Genomic DNA, 23108 nt, shown 5'->3' with positions numbered 1-23108 from the left:
ATAAAGCGATGCAGATTACATTATTGATTTCTTATTAATTGCGTCTTTTGATGTCTTTTGCAACATTTGCTTGTTAGGCTGGGCTACTGTCAATGTCCTGTACAGGTCAATGTTCAACAATTGCTGTGTAGGCCTACAGGCTATTAATCAATTAGGGACTGTTCGTTATTTATTTAAGGGGCTACCGGAGGAGTTTTGGGAGCGTTAGTCAAAAAAGACATGACCCTCCCTCGCCAGCAAGAAATTTTTCTATGACCCTCCAAACGCATTACCCTCCCCAGTCCCAACAATTTATTGATGCCTTAGGCTACTGGGTCAATTTGGGAGATTGCATGCTATGACTCCTTCCTTGAAATGCCTTGAAAAGGCTGTTGTTTGCACAATTTCACAAATAATCACCGGGACCGAAACAAACCTGTCAACTTTTCCCGGGTTGATCGCGTATTTTATCTTTTTCCTCGCTGTCTTAGGAGGAGCTGCAGGGACGTCGCAAGGGGGTGTGAGGCCCTGTGCGAACTTGACAGATGCAAGGCCCTTTTCACTTACGTGCATGAAATCATGCGATAGCTTACTTTACACATAGCCAAGGCTACCGTCGGTGTATTTTAATAGTAGCCTAGTCTAATAAGCTACACCAGCTTGTCTTTAAGAGGGGAAATTCAATTGTATAGCCTATAACATTAGCTGAGTCACATATTTGGCCATATGGTGTTTATCATAGGCTACATCACGAAACCAAATAGTGTAACAAAGGCGAACACTTTAACAGGGGGAATTAATTGGGCATGAATCATTGTGCTGAATGGTATTTGTCAATGAGCAGAAACACACACGACATTCAAACTATTGATGTACTGGTCTGTATCTATAGGCTAACATTGGACAAATAAATGACACTGACTCGCCATATCCTGACTCAGGAAAAAAAACATTTTCTTGCTTTGCCGCAAACTCAGCAATGAAATCATAGGCTACCTGCAAACTGGCCTAACGTCTTTTTCATAGAAGGGAGAGCCCAGTCTCTCCTGTGACATGGAGGTGCGCAAATAGTTTTTAATAGCCTGTTCAACTTCGAAAAGCTTCGTTCACCCGATGCCAGTCACTGATCGCAATTTCAAAGTTTGGGAAGCTTCATCTTTTTAAGTTTTAAGTGCAGTGGCCCCTATCTGCCCCCTTTGGAATTATATCTCGAGCCTATTATAAGGTCCAGTGCGTTATGTCCTGGTATTCGGACGTGCTCAAAAAGAAAAGAAAAAACACTTTTTTTATAGATGGTTATGAGGAGCAATATGAGAGAGAAATTTGATGATCATTGATCGTTGTTTTGGGACGTTAAGGACGTTAAGAAGGAGATTGAAGAATGACCATTTTTTTATACGAAAATATTTCTTAACTTCAAAAACTCAGTGTCTAAAACTCAGTGTCATTCAGACTCAACCCTCTTGTTGCTTTGATATCTTTTTCGTTGTCGTTTGAACGTCGGCAAGCAGGCATATTGCGGTTGCAATTTAAGTGAAATGTTTACAGTAGGCCTACAACATGCTGTTAGGCTGGGCTACTGTCAATGTACTTGTACAGGTAAATGTTCAACAATTGCTGGTGTACAGGCTATAATCAATTAGCTAAATCATTTGTCCAGCTGTTTAAACATTTTTTGTGCTACATTCAAACGCAAAAGGTGCCTTGATATCTTTTTCGTTTGAACGTCGGCAAGCAGGCATGCTGAGGTTGCAATGAGGATAATTGGTTTTATCTGCGGATTTATTTTTTGCATTATTTTGAATATGACTCGCTCCAGTCTCAACAGCACATACTTTTTCCACACGCATCTGAGTTCTAACACACATATCCCCTCTCGCTTTCTCTCTCTCCATCCCTGCGCACGGTGCTTTCTTAAAGGAGCTGCACAATTTTACAACAATTGCATCTACATTTTCATATTAGAATGTTTTGTCAAGTGTAAGCTTAAACTACCGTGATCAATTTAAGTTCCCGTGCCCCCGCTGCGTCATGGAAGCAGTAAGTCAAGTCGCATCAAAAATAGTAGTGGCAGAACTCCCAAGTGACACCTTGTGGTTGTTTGTGTCAACTGCAGTTTGTGCCATTTCTTCTGAGAAAATGGGGTGCGTGATTCATGAAGGAACCCGTCCAAACTTAACCGGGACCCACTGTATATCTATGGTGTAAACAATCAAATGTAAGGTGGACTTCAACAAGGCTGCATGCCGCCATCTACAGCTTAGGAGGGCAAGAGAGAAATTTCATGTGGAGAAAATGTTGGTGCAAAAATAAGCATGCATGTGTTGATGCTTAATGAGTCACGTCTCTCACATTTGAGAGAAAGTGGAATAGAGCATTATGTCCAATATTAATCTTCTGCAATTCTCATTAGTGGGTCACTTTGATACTAAAAATATGAGTCTATGCAATGACTGTATGATATCTGTACTGTCCCTGTGTATATATCAATGTGTGACTGTATTTAGAGATAAGCGGGAATATTATGACTTTGCACTGTTTCACTGTTCTGCATGGCTGCGTCAGTAGCTATCTGCTCCGGATTGCCAGGTTGCCACTAATCAGAGTCTGATTCAGTGTAGTCCACGTGAGATGGGATGACCAACGCCATCTCCCGTCAGCCTGGAAGGATACTTAAACCCTAATCCATTCATTGTCTAGTTAGAGCAGCTGATGGATCTTTAGGTGAAGTCATGCTGTCTCTCCCTTGATGCACATCATTGTAAATAAACTCTGTTCCTGATTTTTCATACTATTGGTCTGACTGGGTCTCTATTCATCTGTGGTATCAAAATTACCATCACATTGTTACACCCTCATTTTTATGATTTTATGAATTAGTATAATAAATAAATGACTGAATTTCAAGACGTGTATTTTCTAACAAATATTTCTGTTTTGTTCAGTTTGCAGATGATGACTTTGATAACATGGGAGAAGATGATTTTGAAGATTACTCTAAAGAGATGAACCAGTATAGAAAGTCTAAAGACCGTGGACGTGGTAAGAGTTGTTTAGCATTGAATTGTCAGACAGGTACGCTCCATTCATTCAAAGTAAGAGAGCAGCAAGGTTAGGTTAGATAAGGTTATCCCAAGCTCTAGTTTAGACTAAACAGTATTGATAGGTAATTTAAGTATAAGTGAGGGAAACCCGTGAGGGAAATTTGGCCTCTGCATTTAGTCATGCATAGTAATCACATACTACAACATATATTCATACCAACACGATCAAATTTGTGACTACAGAGTTTTATTTTAGCATGGGTTTCCTCCATAAAAGAGATCTGCATGTAACTTCACAGCATGCGGTTAAAATCCTTAAATTCACGGACGTATTTTGGCTTTATTTTTTAAGCAAAAAACGTCACTTTTCACAGCCGCCAGTCTTTGAGAAGACGTGAAATATCCACTGGAATTTTGTTTCTTTATATTACACCTGCCAGGGAATGCGTGTTATGTGGGTAAGCTGCTGCCTAGCAGGTAAAGCACGTTTAAATGGCTATAGCCTACATTTAAAACAATTTATTAGCTAGAAATGATGCCACATGTCTACATTCAATGCTATTTAAGCCACTTCGAAAGTTTGTTTAGACCCAGTGATTCTGCCGTCATGGAAACGCTACGTCAGACTTCGGTACTCTATTATATTACTCTATTGTATACACAACCATACTCTACCTGCACTTGGTATTTAATGCTTCTTTGCACTAAATTTGCACTGAAATGCATGTCAACTGCATTTCCATGGCTCTGTACCTGTACTCTACTAAATGACAAAGTTGAATCTAATCTAATCTACTGGCAAGTGAGAATTTAAGCAGCAGCTTGCCTTTTGACTTTACCTGCCCAGCTTTGAGGCCAGATCACTGCCCCATTCACTCCCAGGCTTCCCTGGAAATTATGTAATTAAATAATTTGTTCAATAAATGTACAGCTTTGCTGCACTGAAAATAATGTATTCAGAAAGTGCAGGTCTGATGATCTTCAGACTAAGCCTCAAAATAGTTATGACATTAATTGTAAGTGTTCGCCCATCACAGCTAAAATCGAACAAGAAGTCGCCTTAGGAGGCAGTCTTTGGTTGCTTGACATGAAACTTGCTGTGAGTGCTTACAGTCATGTTTCTGATAGCATCGAGTTGCCGTGGCAACTCCGGCCTGCTGGACTGCTTGGCCCCCTCATTGCTGCTTGTAGCTACATTTTCATTTTTTCCCCTCGTGCACAAAGCTACAATTCATTATGCATGCTTCATAACCAAATTTCTATTAACCTGTTACTGCAGAAGCGCCCCCTAGTGGGCCCGCTGCAAGGCCAGTTGTGACTTTCAAAGTTAACTTTATGAAAACTCCCAAAACTTAGCCCTTTAAACATGTTTAAGATGTAATATATAACCTTAGATTTTGTCACAGGAAATTAAATTACCTTCCAAACATCTGAATCACAAGTTCCAGCTTGAAGTGGATGCCTATAAAGTTGTTTATTTTTCTTGCTCACTAGGTAGAGGAAAATGGTAACCGTAAGCATATGTAAACACAAGCTAATGTTCTCTAATTTTTCACGACCACATAATGTGTCTTCACGTAAAGTTGTACATGAATACAAAGCTGAAGATGTCCTCTCCTAGATTCTGTGGTTTGTACTGGCTGTCAACCAACTATTTGGCATGAGTGACAGTTTTGCACCTATGGTATCAGCACTACATCATGTTCAAATGTGTCCCATCATATCACTTCCTAGTTCTTGTCAGGCATCCCAGAAGTGATTGACACCTTTCCTAACAAATAGTACTTATTCTAACAAAAACGTAGGTGGGTCATTTGTCATGTTTGGTTGTGTAATTGAGTTTGCATGACTGGTGCTTAACTCAGGATTCCGAAACAATTTCCACATCTGCTCGGAAGCCATTTTTTAGTACAGTAGCTCGGATACCGTGCAGGTGACATGGTCTGCTGCATTCGTAGTGACTTTGTTAGAGCAATATACAGTCTGTAGCTGGTCTACATTGCCTGTGGTCATCATGACAAGAAGAAGCCAGACTATGGTTGAAATTCATGAGGAGCTTTTCAGAAAAGACCGTGAGGAGGATAAGGAGGATTATCTCAGCAATGCTAGCCCTATGGCCGCTAGCATGGACTGGGTGGTTGGATGTGTTGGAGTTTGGAATTCATGCTGACGTCGGTGTGTAAGTGACTTAAATACATATTGATTCACGTCATGTGCATGAAGTAATGCATAGTAATAATAATTTCAGTATTTGTCCTTAGCATATTAGTGTAGCTTATTAGCAATCCCTGTAATAGGCTTGCATGTAGCTGAACACTACAGTGTAAAACAACATAGCAGAGCTAGCTTGACACCCCACTGTGTGCTTGCTTGGGGACAGTAATGTATAATAATATTAAATTATGTGTGTTTTGTTCATCAATATATTAGAGTAGCCTATTTGTAACGATTATAATACAGGTTAGCATGTTGCTGAGGACCATGTTTGAAGTTACACTAGAAGGATCAGAAATGCATAGTAATGATATACCTGTTGGAATGCCAATGTTGGATTGAAATCCTCTGAAATTCTGAAATTACTGTATCTGGTAGCCATTTAAATTATAGTGCTTGCTCAATTTAATAGCTTGAAGCAACAGTTTACCGTAATCCATTACACAATTAAGTCATGAGAACATTTAGTTATTATTAGTTAATTTTGCATTTATTTATATTGTATTATTATTTTTTCTTGCAGTGATAAAACAGGGTCTGGCGCTGTGATTCTGGCAGCTCTCCCTCCGCCTGTCTCTCTCTCACCTCAACATGCTCATCTGCAGAAGGCACCAGTTGGGCATCAACATCTATAGAATTATACAGGACATTTTGTTCTGTATATAAAAGCGAACTTAATGAAGTCAATAAAAACCCTGGAGATGAATTTATAGCTTGGCCTGAATGATCATTGTGCTGCATGTAGAACTTGAGATAATGAGTGTGTACAAAAAAAAGTACAAAATGTTCAAAAATGTGTTGAAAACAGCAATACTTTTGTGATGTATTAAACATATTATTTTTGAACTGAGACTAGTCACAAAATACTGTGAAGTTTCCTATTTTCCACCCTTGAAATTCAGTCCTCTTTTTCTCTGGTATATTTAGATTTCCCAAGTGCTATCTTAAAACCTGTCATTTGAAGTTTGAAGAGTGATGTGCATAGGTCTTTTTTAGATGGTGCCCTCTGTTGGATGGACTCAGTGCTACACTCTGGAGGCATGGACATGGGGGCTCATGAACATGCCCCAGAGTGTAACACTGTAGCTGCCTGGCAGCTCTAGCTGTTGACTGCAGCAACTCGAGCTAGGTAGGACAGATTGTTTTCCATACCGACAGTACTCGGTGACCTCGAAAATCCGAGAACTATGTGAAAAATGGCCAAAATTCTCCTTTAAGGTTTGCAGAAAATAACGTGGCACAGTATTTGTAGTATTTGTTTGTTTTTTCCCCACAGTGTTGTGGGCCAGATGAAAGTAGAATGTGGTAGTTTAGTAGTAACTATCTTTTGGGGAAGGCAAGATCCACGTTAGAAAACAAAATTGTATGTATTTAAACTTGATTAGTTGGTAGTAGAACTGTTATATAAAAACAATTAGAACATATTGATGGGCTATAAAAAGGTTTTTCGTTACCAAGGTGTCACACAAGAAACATTTCATGATGGGTGAAAGCAAAGAGCTCTTCCAAGACCTTTGCAACATTATTGTTGGAAAACATATCAATGGAATTGGTTACAGATGCATTTCAAAACTTCAGAATCATCCAGTAAGCAGTGTTAGAACCATTATCTGCAAGTGGAAGGAACATCACTGCATCATCAATCGGCCAGGATCTTCTCACAAGATTTCTGACCAGGAAGTCAGAAGGATAGTCAGAAGAGTAGCCTAAGAGCCAAGGACCACTCGGAGAAAGCTCCAGAAAGACTTGGAGGCAACAGGTACAATTGTTACAGAGAAAATCATAGGTAATGCACTCCACCACCATGGCCTCTATGCACGCTCACCCCACATGAATCTATTACTGAAGAAAAACATGTTGAAGCTCGTTGAAAGTTTGCTATACAACATTTGGACAAGCCTATGAAATACTGAGAGAATGTATTCTGGTCAGGCGAGAGCAAAATTGAACTTTTTGGATGTCCTACTCTACACACCATATTTGGAGGAGAAATGGCACTGTGCATCACCCTAAAAATACCACACCAACAGTGTGGTTTGGAGGTGGAGGCATCACGGTGTGGGCCTGTTTTTCATCTCATGGTACTGGCAGACTTCATACAGTTGAAGAAATGATGAATGAAGCCATTTTTTTCTGGGAGAATCTTGCCATCCACCAGGACGATGAGGATGAGACATGGCTAGACCTTCCAGCAGGACAGTGATCCAAAGCATTCAGCAAAGAACTCTCAACTGGTTTCAGAGAAAGGAAATCAAGGCCCTGACTTTAATCCAATTGAACAGTTTTGGAAGTTAACTAAAGATCAGGATTTACAAGAGGGACCCCTGGAATCTTCCATATTAAAAGACTATCTGTTTAAAAGAATGGGCCAAAATCACACCTGAATACTGTGACTGATTAGTTTTGTCATACAGGAAATGCCTTGAAGCTCTCATTACAAATAAAGGTTTTTCCACAAAGTATTTAAACATTTTCAGTAGGCGTGTTCAATACTTTTTTTCCTGTGGCATTCCACTTGTTTACTCATAACTCTACTTATGGACATTATATTTATATGTGTGCATTACCTAAGTTAATACTAATGTCTGGTGATAATTTCATGCAAATGCCTCACTGGAAGTATACTTACTGAAAAAAATGTTAACATGTTCAATACTTATTTTCCCCGCTGTAAGTAACGGCAGCAGCGGACTGATATTACCTAGGCTATTACTAGTAGAGCCCGACCGATAAAGGATTTTGAAGGCCGATTCCGATATTTACGACAAATATTTGTTGATTTAAAAATCCGATATTCCGATATATCGGCCGATATATATATATATATATATATGTTTTTCAACAAAACATTAACAGATTTCCCGAATATTAGTTATTTATGAGTATTGACTAAAATAATATGATAATGCATTTTAAAAACAAACTTGTTTATTTTTAAATAATATTGTCACAGTGGAATAGAGGAACATCGAAATATATTAAAGTTCTGATAAATAAAATGTATAAAAATAGAAACTTAAGATATTAAACCTAGTCTTTTGAACAAAAACACAACAACAACAACCAAATCAAAGTTACCAGTATTAAAAGACTTGGTAAGCTTCATAAATATAACTTTGAACTAAGACTTAATAATTACAAAAAATAAATATAGCTGCAAGCAGCAATGAGGGGGCCAAGCAGTTGAGCAGGAGTTGGGATTGGATTGGACTGGACTGGACTTGATTGGATTGAATTGGATTGGACTGGACTGGATTCGAAGGTCACCGAATTTATTGTGTGTCCTCAAGTCCACATACCAAGTTTGGTTTAAATCGGTGAAAGTGTTGATAATTATAGCACCCCTAGTGGTGAAAGCACACCAAATTAATTGTGCATCCTCAGGATGTAGTCCCAAGTCCACATACCAAGTTTGGTTGTGATAGGTGAAAGTGTTGCTAATCATAGAGCCCCTAGTGGTCAAATGTCACCAAATTTATTGTGGGTCCATAGGATGTGTTTATGAATCAACGTATCAAGTTTGGTGTCGATACGTAAAAGTCTTCCTAATTATAGCGCCCCTAGTGGTCAAAGTATACCAAATGTATTGTGGGTCCTCAGGATCGGGTCCTGAGTCCATGTACCAAGTTTGGTTTTGATAGATAAAGGCGTTGAGGCTTGGACTGAAGATTATGTGTGTCAAGTTTGGTGTCAATTGGACAAACTTTGTGACCTGTGAAAACTTTTAGCTGTTTTTGATTAAATCCAATATGGCGGCCAAATCAATTACGTTGACGTCACAAATTCACATCTGTCGGACTTAGGATCTCCCACAGAATTAAAAATCACCATTAGTAAGTTTTAATTCCAAACACAACACCCGTTACAGGCCAAAAGGTAATTTAGCTAATTATAGCGCCACCTATAGGTCAAAAGTCATTATATTTATTGAGCCTCCTCCTTATTTGGTCCTGACCCCATGTACCGAGTTTGGTTTTGATACGTGAAAGCTTTGCTGAGATATCACTTCACTTCCTGTTTGGTGGCTTCGCCGCCAGTTTTGATTGGCTGTTACGGGCAAACGGTTTTAGATTTGAAGACAAAAAGGGATAACTTTTTTGAGCTTTGGACGGAAGATTATGTGTGTAAAGTTTGGTGTCAATCGGACAAACTTTGTGACCTGTGAAAACTTTTAGGTGATTAAATCCAATATGGCGGAAAATCCATCATGGCGTAAAATGACGTCATTCAACGTTGAACTCGGCTTGGTCCAAAGATTCTAACGATACCTCATATTTGACAATCGGGCCAATGGGTCAAAAGTTACTTGCATGAACGCACGTCCAACTTTGGCCTGTTGGTGGCGCTAGAGTGCTCGAGGTGCTGACTTGAACCTCTGGTTAAATTAATCATGGGACTGTGCCTAATTAGTGTGCCAAATTTCACAACTTTTCACCAGACGGTTATATGGGCTGCCATAGACTCCCATGCCAGAGGAATAATAATAAGAAAACTAACAAACACAATGGGTGCCTTTGCTGCTTGGCCCCCAATGATGACATTATTACTATCATCATCATTTGTATTATCATTAAACAAGATAAAGGTCACTCCTAAATGTTTGAGTGTGCGTGTGTAATAATTAGTACCTATTGCCTTATAAGCTACCTTATAATTACAATGTCAGCTTGCTTATCCCTTTACCTGCACTTTTAAAATTATTTCCATAAGCTACATCAAACCAATTTCAATCATCAGTTGCTGCCTGCCTTCTAAAACCTACTATTTAGTGGTCTAAATCCATTATGTAACTCGTTAATGCTGCGGCTGAACGACAGTCTGAAACGCACACTTGGCGTCATTGGATTTCACACACGTGTAAAAGAAAAGCTAACTTTTATGCACAAACTACGTTTTGCACAAGCTACGTTTGATACTTTCTCTCTATGTCTAAATGTTCACTCCTCGCACGTCTAACTTACATTTTACAATGCAGGGACTGTAACTACAGATATACTAGTTAAAAATACAGTAATCATTACTTTATTTAGGCAGAATAAGTTTGTTGTGGTTTCCAAGCTCATTAATGTTAACGTTAGCGGTCTTCCACTGATATTCATGGCATTAGCTAGCTTTGTGGTTAGCTAGTCTATGATGAGCCATAATTTAACAATGGATAACGTCATACTGCAAATTGTAAAACATACGCTTTCAAAATAACAGGCCGGGGAGAGATGGTACGTCTCACTGCTATAACTGTCACGCTATTAAAGAAATACATCTTCAGTCACATTGTCAAAAGTTAAAAGGACAGACAGTCAACCACACTGTAACAACGTAACGTAATTACTAGCTAATTCCGCTTCACTCTCGGCTTATTTAACAGCAGCAAAACTGGACATTGTTTTCACAAATTTTGTCATGCTTATTTGAGTTAAGAGAACTGATGGGGATGTTCTTTTAAGGCGAGACACTACAGGTGAATAGGGTAACATTTTTAACAAGCAGATATCACTATGAAACTTCCCCAGTTGATTACTTACATTAATATGAGATAAAAATGTATTACAAGTTTGCTGTAATTTAATGTTTACATATGCAAATTAGGCATTATCTAATTAAATATGCGCTAATTTGCATACATTTTAAGGCACGAAACCTGAGCATTGGATACAGCCAAGTTCAAAATTATGTTTTCATTGTGTTCAGATATTAGATGGGAAAACATTTACAGAGGGATTTATGAATATCTACTTTTGTTATCCTGTAAATCAGAAAATTATGTCACTAGCCCTAAAAAATAGCCTTTTTCCATGTTTTTAGGCATAAAATGTCATCTAAGTCAGGCTAGGAATAATATATCAACAAACCCCTCTGTAGAAATCTTCGACATATAGTTAGGCATAAATCCAGAAAGTTTGGTGTATGTACGTGCTTCTGAAGTGGAGTTTTTGAGCTCAGAGTGGAAACTCATTTTGAGAAAACAGCCTTGAAAGACAGCCAATGAGATTCCGTTCTCAGCCTAGACTCGCCTTTGAACTTTCGCGATTGGTTGCTGATACAAAGGAAGTGTCCATATATGGATCACATAGCGTGATACAGGCAAAACAGAGCTTTCCAACGGTAGTACACATGTTATGTTTTGGACCACGGTCGCGGGAGTGCATGCAAGGTTAGAATGCTAACTTTTGCTGAATTTAGGAGAAATATACAGGCGCGAGTAGACACAATATAATGAAATAAACACCTAAATGTGTAAATCGGACTTTTTTGTTGTAGTAGTGTGATAGAATACATGCTAAGGTAACATACTAGCTCAAAATCTCGAAATTGACCAGTGCATGAAAAAACGATGTTTTCACCTGCCGTGTCTCGCCTTAATTGTTATTCAAGCAATGTATGTCTCGTGACCAAATCACCATGAACACACTTCATTGATGATCTCACTCGCGGATAACTGGTTCTCTCTGCCCGACTCTGCCTGGATCAGCAGGTTGCGGGATGTGTGGCGCGTTATACACGAGTGTTGCCAGCAGGGACGGTGTAGAGTGCCCTCTGGTGGACAAACTATACAACGCCAACACTCATGACATGGTTGAAGGGTGTTTCGTCCGTTTTTATTTTATTTTTAAAATATTCATTTATCGGCCATTATAAATGCCGATACCGATAGTTTGGAAAATGCCTAATATCGGCCGATATTATCGGCCCTCCTATAAATCGGTCAGGCTCTAATTACTAGGTATCCTGATTGGAGTGCGCTTCTCTGTTTACTTTTAGGCGCAGTACTACTAACTGGGGCAAGTAAAATTCCGCTGCTGCTGCATTAGTCCCTCAAAATGTAATGCCATCATTGAAATGCAAGGATAGAATAATGTTAGAAATAAAACTATCAACACAGACATTTACAATAATAGTCTGGCATTATTATTTATTTGCCTAGGGTGTACCTTGGAGTGGGTAAGATTGTTTTTACTGGCAGGCTAACACATACTGATGACTTGCGCTAGCCTAGCACATGCAAACTCTGCAACTAGAAGGACTGGATGAAACATGTTGAAAACGGTCTCCACTGATAAATATCACACTTGGAACAAACTTGGACTTGAGGTCCTATGCCCAAAATCGTGAAGCACCCCTTTAAACTGTACTCTATTCATTTAAAGGCAATCCACCCTTTGAAGCTGGCTACATTATTGTCAATACAGAGAAAAATTAGATCAGTTTTGTGAACTGAATCCATTCTTCGTTCTTCTTATCACACCAACGCAATGACTTTGCGATAAGTGTTTAACCTGTGTACATTCTTGATCTCATTGTTATCTCATAATTATGTGAATTACTGACAGATTACTTTGGAAGGGAAATAATAGGGAAAGTGTTCCCATCTCTCAAAGTGGGAGGTACATAGCCTAGCTATTTCAGTTTTTTAAGATGTACCCTAGTTTTGGAGAGATAAACAGTGTTTATCTTTTAGTCTTTAATTGCACTCTTCTACGACATTAACATATTATGGTTGGACTTCACATATTTTACTGTTTGTAAACTTATTTTTCACATATTTTACTGTTTGTAAACTATTTTTACTGTATGTAAATGTATTTTGTATGTTTTTGATGAATATTCTACAACTCTTGATATAGGTGGTAAAGGTGGAAGAGGGCGTGGTAGAAGTAAAGGAGGACGTGGCATAAACCGTGGCAGAGGAAGAAATAGAGGAAGAGGTCGTGGAAGTGATCAGGGAAATGATGAAGAAAACATTGGGGATATGGACATTGGAGTAAGCAAATACACTGCCCTTGAGTTCCCTGAGGCTTGCACAGGCCAACAAGTGAAGTCATTGTAAAAAATCCTTTAATCATCTCCCAAACGTGGATTTTCACGTCATGATCCATGATTGATTAGTGAATAACATTTGACAATTAGCAAGTAAGTAGAACAGCTAGCATGTTAAGTGAAGGCTTGTAACAGCCAATGACATAATAATGGCCATTATCCCCTGCAGACAATAACTACTTTTTTTCTGATGGCTATTAAAAGTGGCTATTTATTCTGTAAATTAGGACACCTATGAAGTAGATCTGGTAAAAAGTGTGTTAACCTTTCAATGCTTATTTGAATGGTAATTATAACAACTATAGTAAACAACGGTTGATCTAGGAAGCAGGCTTCACAAAAATGAAATCCGCTGTAACCAAGCTAACAACACACCGCTATTACTATCAGTAACTGAAGAAAGTAGTACAACAAGCTGATCAAGTCAGCTTCTGATTAATTTGAAGCCACATTTTCCCTTTGTGTGCGGTAAATGCATGACTATTGCCTACATACATGAGTTGTAACCGGGGTATAAGCGGGATAACTGCCTTCGATGTGTCCCGATATAATAACTTGGTGGGAGTTCTTAGCCTCTGTCTTTTCCATTAATTCCGTATATAGGGACACCTCGGTGGCTGTTATTCCTTGCATTATGTCTTTCTAATGTAATGAAGTGGATAATGTAGTAACTTTTTGCCAAAAAAAGGAATAAGGTCATTGGTTGGTTGTTACATTATTGGGCGAGTTAAAAAATCCTTTGAAAATGTCATAACAGGCTGGAAATGTAATAATATACTAATATATCTATTTAATATCACCACGTAAATTATAAACTAGGTGGGCATGTAGTCCCACTAGACTGAAGGTATAGAAGCTTTGAGGCACATTGTCTGCATCCTAAGGGAAATCAGTCCATATAAATCTATATCATGTAAACACTAATTGCCATGTTTGTACAGAAATAAATTTATGATTTTCTACATAAAAAAAAAAAAATATATAGGCTATATGGCCTGATGAAAGTGGACAGCTAAGAGACATACTGACCAGGTTACCGAAGTTGTATGGAAGATCTGTTCCAAGAAAATCGGATAGACAATCAATCTGAACATTTGCATATGCACCAACCAGTGGAATATTCCACATTGCCAGCCTTCGCTGGGCCTAGCAAAAAAAGCTGCTTAAGACTACTATCGTGGTCACTCATCTAAAATCTTCAGTAGTACGCTACGCATCCCATATTATAGGCTACTGGCCATGACGACTATGAGGGCGGCAGAAAGTGAAAGTAAGGGGCTGCGATCGCACAGTCCAGGCTATAGGAGGGCGAAGTAAAAAACTTTTACAAATAACAAATCCCAATTACCACTCCACTGCTGTAAGGGCTTTTGCTAAATGCATGAAATACAAGCCTTACCGTGAAAGACGGATAGGCTACCTTCTGATCCTATACCTAACAATAGAAATGGTTTATTTTAACACAGAGGAGAAGGATGCATTTGGCGCTTCAGTGCTGTAGCCTCGCTAAAATATTAGAGCGCTAGAATGTCCTAGTCGTAACAATAATAATTCATTAGGACTATTTTCTGCTTAAACATTAGGCTACATATTTCACGTTCAATATAGGCTATAGGCCTACTGCGAGATATGTACAAAAAGACAATTACACATTCACGTCACAATCAGGAAGAAGTCTTTTTGCAAGACAGTAGACTAATAAGTGATAACTGTTTGGCTGACAGCCTTTAAAGTAGGCTCAATTTCATTTCCAGGGAAAGACTGTTTATGTTTTAGCCTATGTTACAGCAGGAATTAGTGCCTGGATGATATCGCCCATCGGCACAACCCTACTACTAATGCCAACTGGATGAGTTGAAACTCCTCATTCAACACATGGGAAGGGTCACCATTTATTTTCTCAGCCAATTTAATAATGTTCTGATATTTTACCACTGCCTTTAAGTTCCAAGCACCTTGGCTTTAGGATCATGGACAGACTACTTTACCATTTATAGATGCTGTAGACAAAGCTCAGAATAATTGACCTGTAGAACAAAAATAAGGCGTGCATACTTGTTCCAGTCGATCTTATTTTATTTATTTTTTAATAGATGCTAATGAAATAACCTGAAGAGTAGCCTAATATCTTGCAGATGATGTCAACTGAATTTTAACAACATTTGTCACCATGAATTTATATAACTTAGGTAAATGATTCATGGACGAGAGCGTAAACATCAATAAAAATGTAAGATCAAAGGCATATTTCTGAATTTCTCAGACCCATCTAAGACATCTACTCCTATGAATCCTGGGAATTGAGTTGTCAAACAACAGTAGTTTTGAGATTTTGCACAGTTACATGAATCAAATAAATATTTTTCCTTTTTTCTTGAAAGTGCTTAATTAATGTTGCATTAAGATTTCCTCTTATAATATGATCGATTGTTTCTGCAGGATAGTGGAGGAGGACCACGACGTGCTGACCAAGATAAGCATGGCCAAGAGAAGAAGGGGAAAGCAATTTGCAAATACTATATAGAGGGCCGCTGCACATGGGTACGTAATTTTATTCCCCTTATTTCTCTGACCTACATCTGGGCTACACTTGTCGAATTTGTGATATACAGTATAGTAGCAAGAAAAAGTAAGTGAGCCCTTTGGAATCATCTGTGTTAAGGTTAGGAATTACACGGTACACATTTTCGAACAAATGGTACGCCACCTACGGTTTGATACGCAAGTGTGAACGTGGCGTGATAGAAAATCACTGGTGTACCATCATTTGCAGCACTATTCTACACGTGTTCTGTCCCCTCCCACACACATTTAGGCTGCTAAGTAATTCCTGATTCCTTTGAACCAAATGGACATCCTATCTAGATCTCCACTGATAGTCTGACTTCGAGAGCAATTGAAAGCTACCAAAGTAGTACAAACTGTAGAAACCAGCACCATGTGTTATTCTACATACTTCTGTCAGTGCACTGAAATCACGTAGTGCGTAAATTTCAACAAGGTAGTGTTGTTTCCATGCAGACTAACTTCATGCACTTAGAGTAAATGACGGATCTCAGCATTTAGACATAAGATTGCTGGTGATGAGACCAAATCCGAGGGAGTGTTTATAGTTTTTTTATTTTTGTAATATTTTCTTTTTGTTCTTAGCTTAGCGATTTCAATTGATATATGCGAAATATGAAATATTTCGCTTTGAGGTAGCACAAAATGACACTAAGGGCTCTATCTTGCACGTAGCGCAATTGACTTTATACACTGGCGTTTGAATCATTCCTATTTTGCATTGAACGCACAGCGGAATTTTCCCTCCACAGACGCAGGTCGTTAAATTAGGAAATGAACTTGCGCTCCTGGGGGCTGTTCAGCGAAAAGAGGAGGCATGTTCCAGCGCAAACGTTCCCTGGTGCTATTTTGCAGATACAGAAAACAATTCCGCCACTGACACTGAAAAACCTAGTCTAAAGTCAGTGGCGGTTATTCAGATGCTATTTTAAGGGCGCATGCATGTCCACAGGGGCGCTGGCAGGAATGAATGAATATATGTACACCCATCTACAGACACCCCTGTGCACGCACTGAAACATTCAAAGCATTGATAATATTTGTCCGTTTCCCGGTTTCGTTTGTGTGTTGGTCACCTAAAAAGTAGCCTATATACAACATCCACATGCAATATCTTTACAACAACGCCTAATAACAACCTATTCATTTGGACAACTTTATACAGCCCTATAAAGGCTAAAGTTACCTTTATTTCTGTCCCAATTTACAGTTGTTTATGGCTTTAAACATCGTGTTAGCTTTAACATCAGCCTATAATCATTATTCCAGCTGTAACGCTAATGTTTTGACAAGCACCACAATTTTGCCTACCTGAAATAACTCCTAGCTTTGCTGCCTCCATCCTTTGCTTCCTCCATCCTTTCGTTGTTTTCAAAAACGTTTTATATCCATGATGGCCTTGAAGTTAGTGTATTAGCTTAAATCAGTTTATTGTGTGCTGATAACCAGCAACCATAGATGATAAAAGAAAGTAGCAAGCCTACAATTTCTGTAATTGCTGCGTCCGTGCATTGTTATGCTCTCTCCTGCTCAAACAAATGTTGTGCGTGCATTAAGTTGATTTTGATAACATGTTTACAAACTTTACAGAAAATATTGTAAATAGCCTACTGTCATGCAGTTAATGGGACACTGTACAGAGTTGGGAAGTTATAGTAGGTGAACTTGGTGTGAAGACTCATATAGAGGAAATTGTCTCTCATTGTTGAGTTGCCTGATGATAAGCACACCTGCTTGGCCATAATGTAGCGTGTGCTTAAAGCACATACACTTTGCTCCTCTCATATACACGGTCGGACGCAGCAGTTCTCATTTCTGCAAATCATACATAATTACAAGGAAAAATACGAGGGATCATTGTGGTGTCCATGAAAATGTGGGAAAATAAGCATAAATCTAGCGTACACGACATTTCCATGAATCATGGATGTGTTGATGACATAAATGAGGAAATATTAGAGGACTTAAAGGGGTGATAGAATGATGATATAGGGTATTTTGTGCTGGTCCTTAAGGTCTCTGAATAGGGTGTGTAACATTGGTTGGGCTGAAAATGGCATATGTGCTGTTCTATGCGCCCTAATGCAAGCCTGGTTAAAAGCCCTAGAATGAAACGAGAGGTTTTCTTCCTTTTATGGTATGCTCATGAATATTTAAATAACCTGCGTGCTGATTGGTTGGTTTACAACGAGCGAAGCTCCGGAGCAAAGACGCAAACATGGCCGACAGCACTCACTGAAACAGCCAAGGTGGAAATACTATGGAGACATAGGTGTTGAACAGCATATTTGAACCTGAATCAGAGGAAGAATCTGAAATAGAGGAGCAACCAGTCGCCCGTAGATTGGAAATGACTACTTCAGAGTGGTAAGTTTTGTCATTTACTTGAGTTTGCCACACGTAGCCCAGTTAGCTACCTGTAATATTTGCACGTTAGTGTGGTAGACTAAGCTAAACATTGTATTAGGTTCGTTTTTAGCATTGTAAGCAACAGAAGTTATTCATTTGCACACAAACAAATGTTTTACAACTTGTACCCTTGTGCAATTTTTGTCAAGATGTCCAGTTAGAAGCTAGCTGAAAAGTTTGTAGCCAGTCGTTGGCAGTTCAGGCTATGCTGTAGTGAAAGGAGTGCTGCTTGCAAGGAAAGTACTCGTTTTAGTCAGTAAGTATATTCTCCTGCTGAATAGGTCATCTGATTAGGAGTTACATACATTATTGTAGTGGTAATATGCAATCTTACAACAGGACGTCCAGTTAGCTGGGCAGGAGCTCTGTGCAGTTCGTAGGCTATAACGTTATGGCTGAAGTGAAACGAGTAGCCCACTGCTCGCGTCAATGAAAATATTATGTTTGTGTCAGTAGGTCTAATGTACTCGTGTAACTACTATCCTGCTGATTAAGTCATCTGATTATCGAGATTTTTCTTCTTTCCATGTAGTAATGTATGATCTTACAACGGGACGTCCAGTTAGCTGGGCAGGAGCTCTGTGCAGTTTGTAGCCTATGGCTGAAGTGAAACGAGATCAACGAAATTTACACAGTACAATGGAGTAGAGTACAATAATAAAAAATCCTATAAATATCACTGTTTAAAATACAGTAGGTACAGTCAGTAGGTCTAATGTAATCGTGTAACTATCCTGCTGACATCTGATTGAGATTATTACCTTCTTTCCATGTAGTAGCCTAATATGTGATCTTACAACTCTGGTAACTAAAACTGGAGACATTTGCTACTTTGTGCTACCTGCTCATTCAAAACTACGAAATAACAGCAGGGAAATTATGTTTGTTTTTACAGGTTATTAAAAGAATGACCCAGGTTCCTGAGGAGCTGACCTGAATGACCATCATGGCCTCGATCCGTTGTGCCTCTATATTCTTTGCAAAATGCAATGAATATTTACAGAGCTGACCATGGCCATGGCCATGGAGAATCAGAGGAATGGAAAGGTGAGGACAATCTGATACAAGTGTTAGCAGTTACAGTATATAAATAAAATATTTTTAACCGATACACATTCATTATTGGTTCAGCATATTGCTAAAACACAGTTTGATCAACACCACAAAATGATTAACTTTATTTTTTTTTCCAACAATCGTCCAGTGATACTCTGATGTAAAATATAAAAAAAATTAATAGTAAAAAAATAATTGCTTTTCCACCCGGTTCTCGTTGCAGGCAATGAAGTGACTTGGCCTACAGGTCTTTTGTGAGCAGGAGCTGGGGTTTCCTTAGAAGAAGCGTCCGTGTCATGATCCCCTCGTGTGTGGTGCTACGCATATGGAGGGAGCTTCCGGATACTTCAGGGCAGTACTTTAGATTCAGACCCCTTTTCAACTGAACCGTGACACATGTTCAGCAATAGCATCCTCCATGGAAGGTCTGTCAAGCTGAGCACACAAGTCCTGGGGCACAGGAATCCGCTGGACGGCATCCCAATAAGGAAGAGGGTCTTTGATGATCTCGAAGAGGACAAGAAAGAGGACTTATATTGGATACTGTAACAGTGCATTGTAGGCTGCATACTGTACAATAAACAAATTGTATGGCATCATCATCAGTACTGTAAACAAAGTACAATGTTCAATTGTACTTTGTTTACAGTACTGATGATGATGATTTCGACACCAGTAGCATCAGGTCTAAGACAGCCTGTTGTGTGTGAATCAATAAGTTCTTTTTAGTGCCTATACTGTTGCACATTTTGATTTGTTGTTTGTATTAAAAATATATATTTTATTAAACTTACAAATCGTTTGGCAGTCCTTGGCTGTCTTCCGTTGTGGGGACTCAGCATTCTCATTGAAGTGCATGGCTGCAAGATAAAACCTAAACCAAACAACAGAAATGTTTTAACACAAGTGAAAGTGAATTTTGCATGCACACACCAAGCTGTTAACTCACAGCAAAAGCATTTGCTAATATTCTAAGCCCCGCAAAATGCCACACTTGGAGCATCTGTTTGGCATGCTGCGTTTGTCATGTTGCCGTTCTTGTAATGTTCTAAAATAAGAACGTGCAAATAAATCCATTGTATCTAGACAACACGGTTTTCAACATATCGACTAGATATCATTTGAATTGATAACGTGAAGTTGTTTCCACTTCTGACGTCAAAAACGTATGTGTTATATGGGTATGGGTTTATCTACAGCTTAGCAACCAAACTATCGTGTTACTCAGCTTCAGTTAGCTATCTTGCTGAGAACATAACCTGTCAGAGATCTCGACAAACATGCATAGTAAAATGTAGGTTAACATGACAACACAGGTTTTATCCGAATGACACACAGGAAAATTAAATAGCCTTGCCAATGAACTAAATCACACATTCTACTTGCTAGATACACGTTAGCATGGCTAATAACTGCTTCGACAAAATAATACAGCATGCGGTTGTGATCAACTTACGGTCGGAACAGCCCCTCGTTTCAGTAACAGCAACTTAGCAAATCCTGCTTAACTGTCCAAGGTTTTGAAAACTGCCTTCGGTGAAATGTTTTGCAAATTAATAACGGAGTGTCGAACTTTGCAGGGATCTTCTGGTAAAAAAACATTATCCATGCCCCTCGAACTTTTGAATCCTTGGGAAGACTATGGAAAGTCTCAGCTTTCTTTGTAGCCTAAGTTTCAGCCTAGAACACCGCATTTACGACCGTGGCTCATTTTCGATATCCTTGAAAAACTGTCTGCTTTATAATTCCTGTGGAAGTAAACAGCAGGCAGCTAAACTAGTGTTTGTCTCATCTTCGCTCTCCATTCACGTTCCTGGGCTCAGAGCACCAGTGGGCTGGTCTGTATGTAAATTTTGAGGCGTGACAAATGTACAGGCCAGAGCCAAATAAGGTACCACCTGCGAGTTTGCGTAAACTCACAGCTTCGTTGGGATTCGCCCGTTTTATGGCGGGAGTTTTGAATTGTGAGATTTGCATAGGAAGGAGGTGTCGGTGGGGTTTTGAAGTTCTCTGTATGTCCATTTCACCCACTGAACTATCGCTATTCATCTATGACAAAGTAAACTCGGTTTTGCATTCTATGACCCCTTTAAGGAGACGTGATGTTGAACTGCATGCCATTTAACCCAAATGCCCAAGCAGCAGCACGGGAGAGGAGAGCTTATCTGACAGAAGAACATTGCAAAAATATCACCATGCATTCATAGTGATTCAGTTAGAGTGAGCCCAAAACATCGGAAAGTGTCTTTGTGACATTTCTGTATTTACATTTTGTCAAAAAGAAAAATCAATAGCAAACTGTTCTTAACTGAACAGTCCTTGCTGTGAACCGCTCCTGGCTGTGCCTGAAAAATCCGCCATCATAATAGCAATCCGCCATGGAACAAGCGCACCTGTTGTTAACCTGTTGAGTAGTGAATTCTTTAAGACAATGCCGTTCCCCAGAGAGTGAATTATTTTCCTGGCTCCTTCTAGAATTCTACGCGAACGTTCTATAGTTTCAGTGTTCTTAAAATTGTTTAATGGCAGAAAAGTCCCTGAGGGTAATTGTTGCGTCATGTTATAGAACCTTTTTCGAAAATGTTCTAATCACATATTTGTTATCGTACTCCCAGGGGCCCAGCTGCATCTGATCACATATTTGTGACCGTACTCCTCAACAGGTTAAAGGGAATGTGAGACGACACTCTGATTGGTTTATTGCACGTTACGCCCAAACCACACCCATGAGATGACAAAATTGTCCCCACCAATATTTTAGCGAACTCCTCTGTGCTATTTGGACCTTTCCAACGACCAGGGCGACAGTAAAAGAAACATTGTTGTTTGATTGGCTGAAACCGAAGGAGGTTTATCTGACAGGCACAACAGCGTCAAAGCATAGCCTAAGTCTACTTCACTTTGTGGTGACACTGTCAGAAAAGCGGAAAAGCAGAAAAGCTATCAGGGGTGTCTACCAATACATAACCCAAAAAAAGCCAGTGTAAAACATTTTAATATTCCCTTTGCCCTTCAGCATGCACATTTTGCCCCTTTTTGTGCTCTGTAGATCAGTTATGCTACCAAAGAAGAAGAGGAACATTCAAAGCATTTTCATTATGCAGAGTCTAAGTAGGCAAAAGAGTAATACTTTGTTAATCGTTCGTGTTATTTTTTTTGTTAAATCACATCAGTTTTACAGTTACAAATCCTGATACACACACAATACATATAAGGTGGTGCAAAAGTCTGTGCACCTGCAGAAAAGATTTGTAACTGTAGGACAACTTTTTGTGCGTAGAAAATTGATTATACTTGTAGAATATTTTTGTAATGGTAAAATATTTGTAACTGTAGGATGATTTGTAGCTGTAAAACTGATCTGTACCCGTAGAATAGATATCTAAGTGTAGGGTATAATTGTAATATTGACAATTACTTGTACAGGTCATTTTTACAGTTACAAATAATTTTCTACAATTTCAAAACATGATGTACACATACAAAACATTTGATTGTGATATTCTTCCATATGAACTAATTCAGATAGTGTATACAACAGTACAGCAAACTAAACTAGAAAAGCATTTCCTGAAGGAAATATAGTGCATGAAAATGAAAAAAAAAATATGATGTAAAATATCATACAGAGTAAAAACAAACTATATCGGTTGCTAGGTAGATGAGGTTTAATATAGTTTGAATGACTGAACAGTTAAATAGGTGGATAGTTTAAATGGTTAAATTATTTAGGTAGATAGTTGATGATAACTGACAGTTGGAATGGCTCTAACGTTTGCTAGTAGTATGCTAACTATGTTAACAAATATAATAATGCTAACCAAGTTACTTAACTTAGTTAATTTAGCTATGTTAACAATGCTAATAACTATGTGACTTAGCTAATAATTTATAGCAGTTATCAGACTTAGCTAACCTAGCTAATCATTTTTAGTAGTTAAGCTAACTATATTAATTAGCATGCTAACAATGTTAACTATGCTAACCATGTGACTTAGCTAACCTAGCTAATCATTTTTAGCAGGT

At 38.7% G+C, this 23108-nt stretch overlaps 1 protein-coding gene and 1 long non-coding RNA gene across 2 annotated transcripts in view; both read left to right on the top strand.

Moving 5' to 3' along the window:
• Positions 1-23108, top strand: part of zc3h4 (zinc finger CCCH-type containing 4) — an 86106-nt gene that overhangs the window by 42846 nt on the left and 20152 nt on the right. Inside the window, exons 6-8 of the mRNA XM_042063076.1 lie at positions 2925-3021; positions 12860-12996; positions 15492-15593. Coding sequence (XP_041919010.1) covers positions 2925-3021; positions 12860-12996; positions 15492-15593 — 336 coding nt within the window. The remainder of the gene's footprint in view (positions 1-2924; positions 3022-12859; positions 12997-15491; positions 15594-23108) is intronic.
• On the top strand, positions 3575-6089 carry LOC121683438. The gene is made up of 2 exons (XR_006022792.1): positions 3575-5202; positions 5761-6089. It is a non-coding gene; the product is annotated as an uncharacterized LOC121683438 (long non-coding RNA).

This window comes from Alosa sapidissima, chromosome 15 (genome assembly GCF_018492685.1).
Source record: "Alosa sapidissima isolate fAloSap1 chromosome 15, fAloSap1.pri, whole genome shotgun sequence".
Classification (NCBI taxonomy): Eukaryota; Metazoa; Chordata; class Actinopteri; order Clupeiformes; family Clupeidae; genus Alosa; species Alosa sapidissima.
The sequence above is the reverse complement of the archived record's forward strand: the minus strand, read 5'-3'. Positions and strand labels throughout refer to the sequence as shown.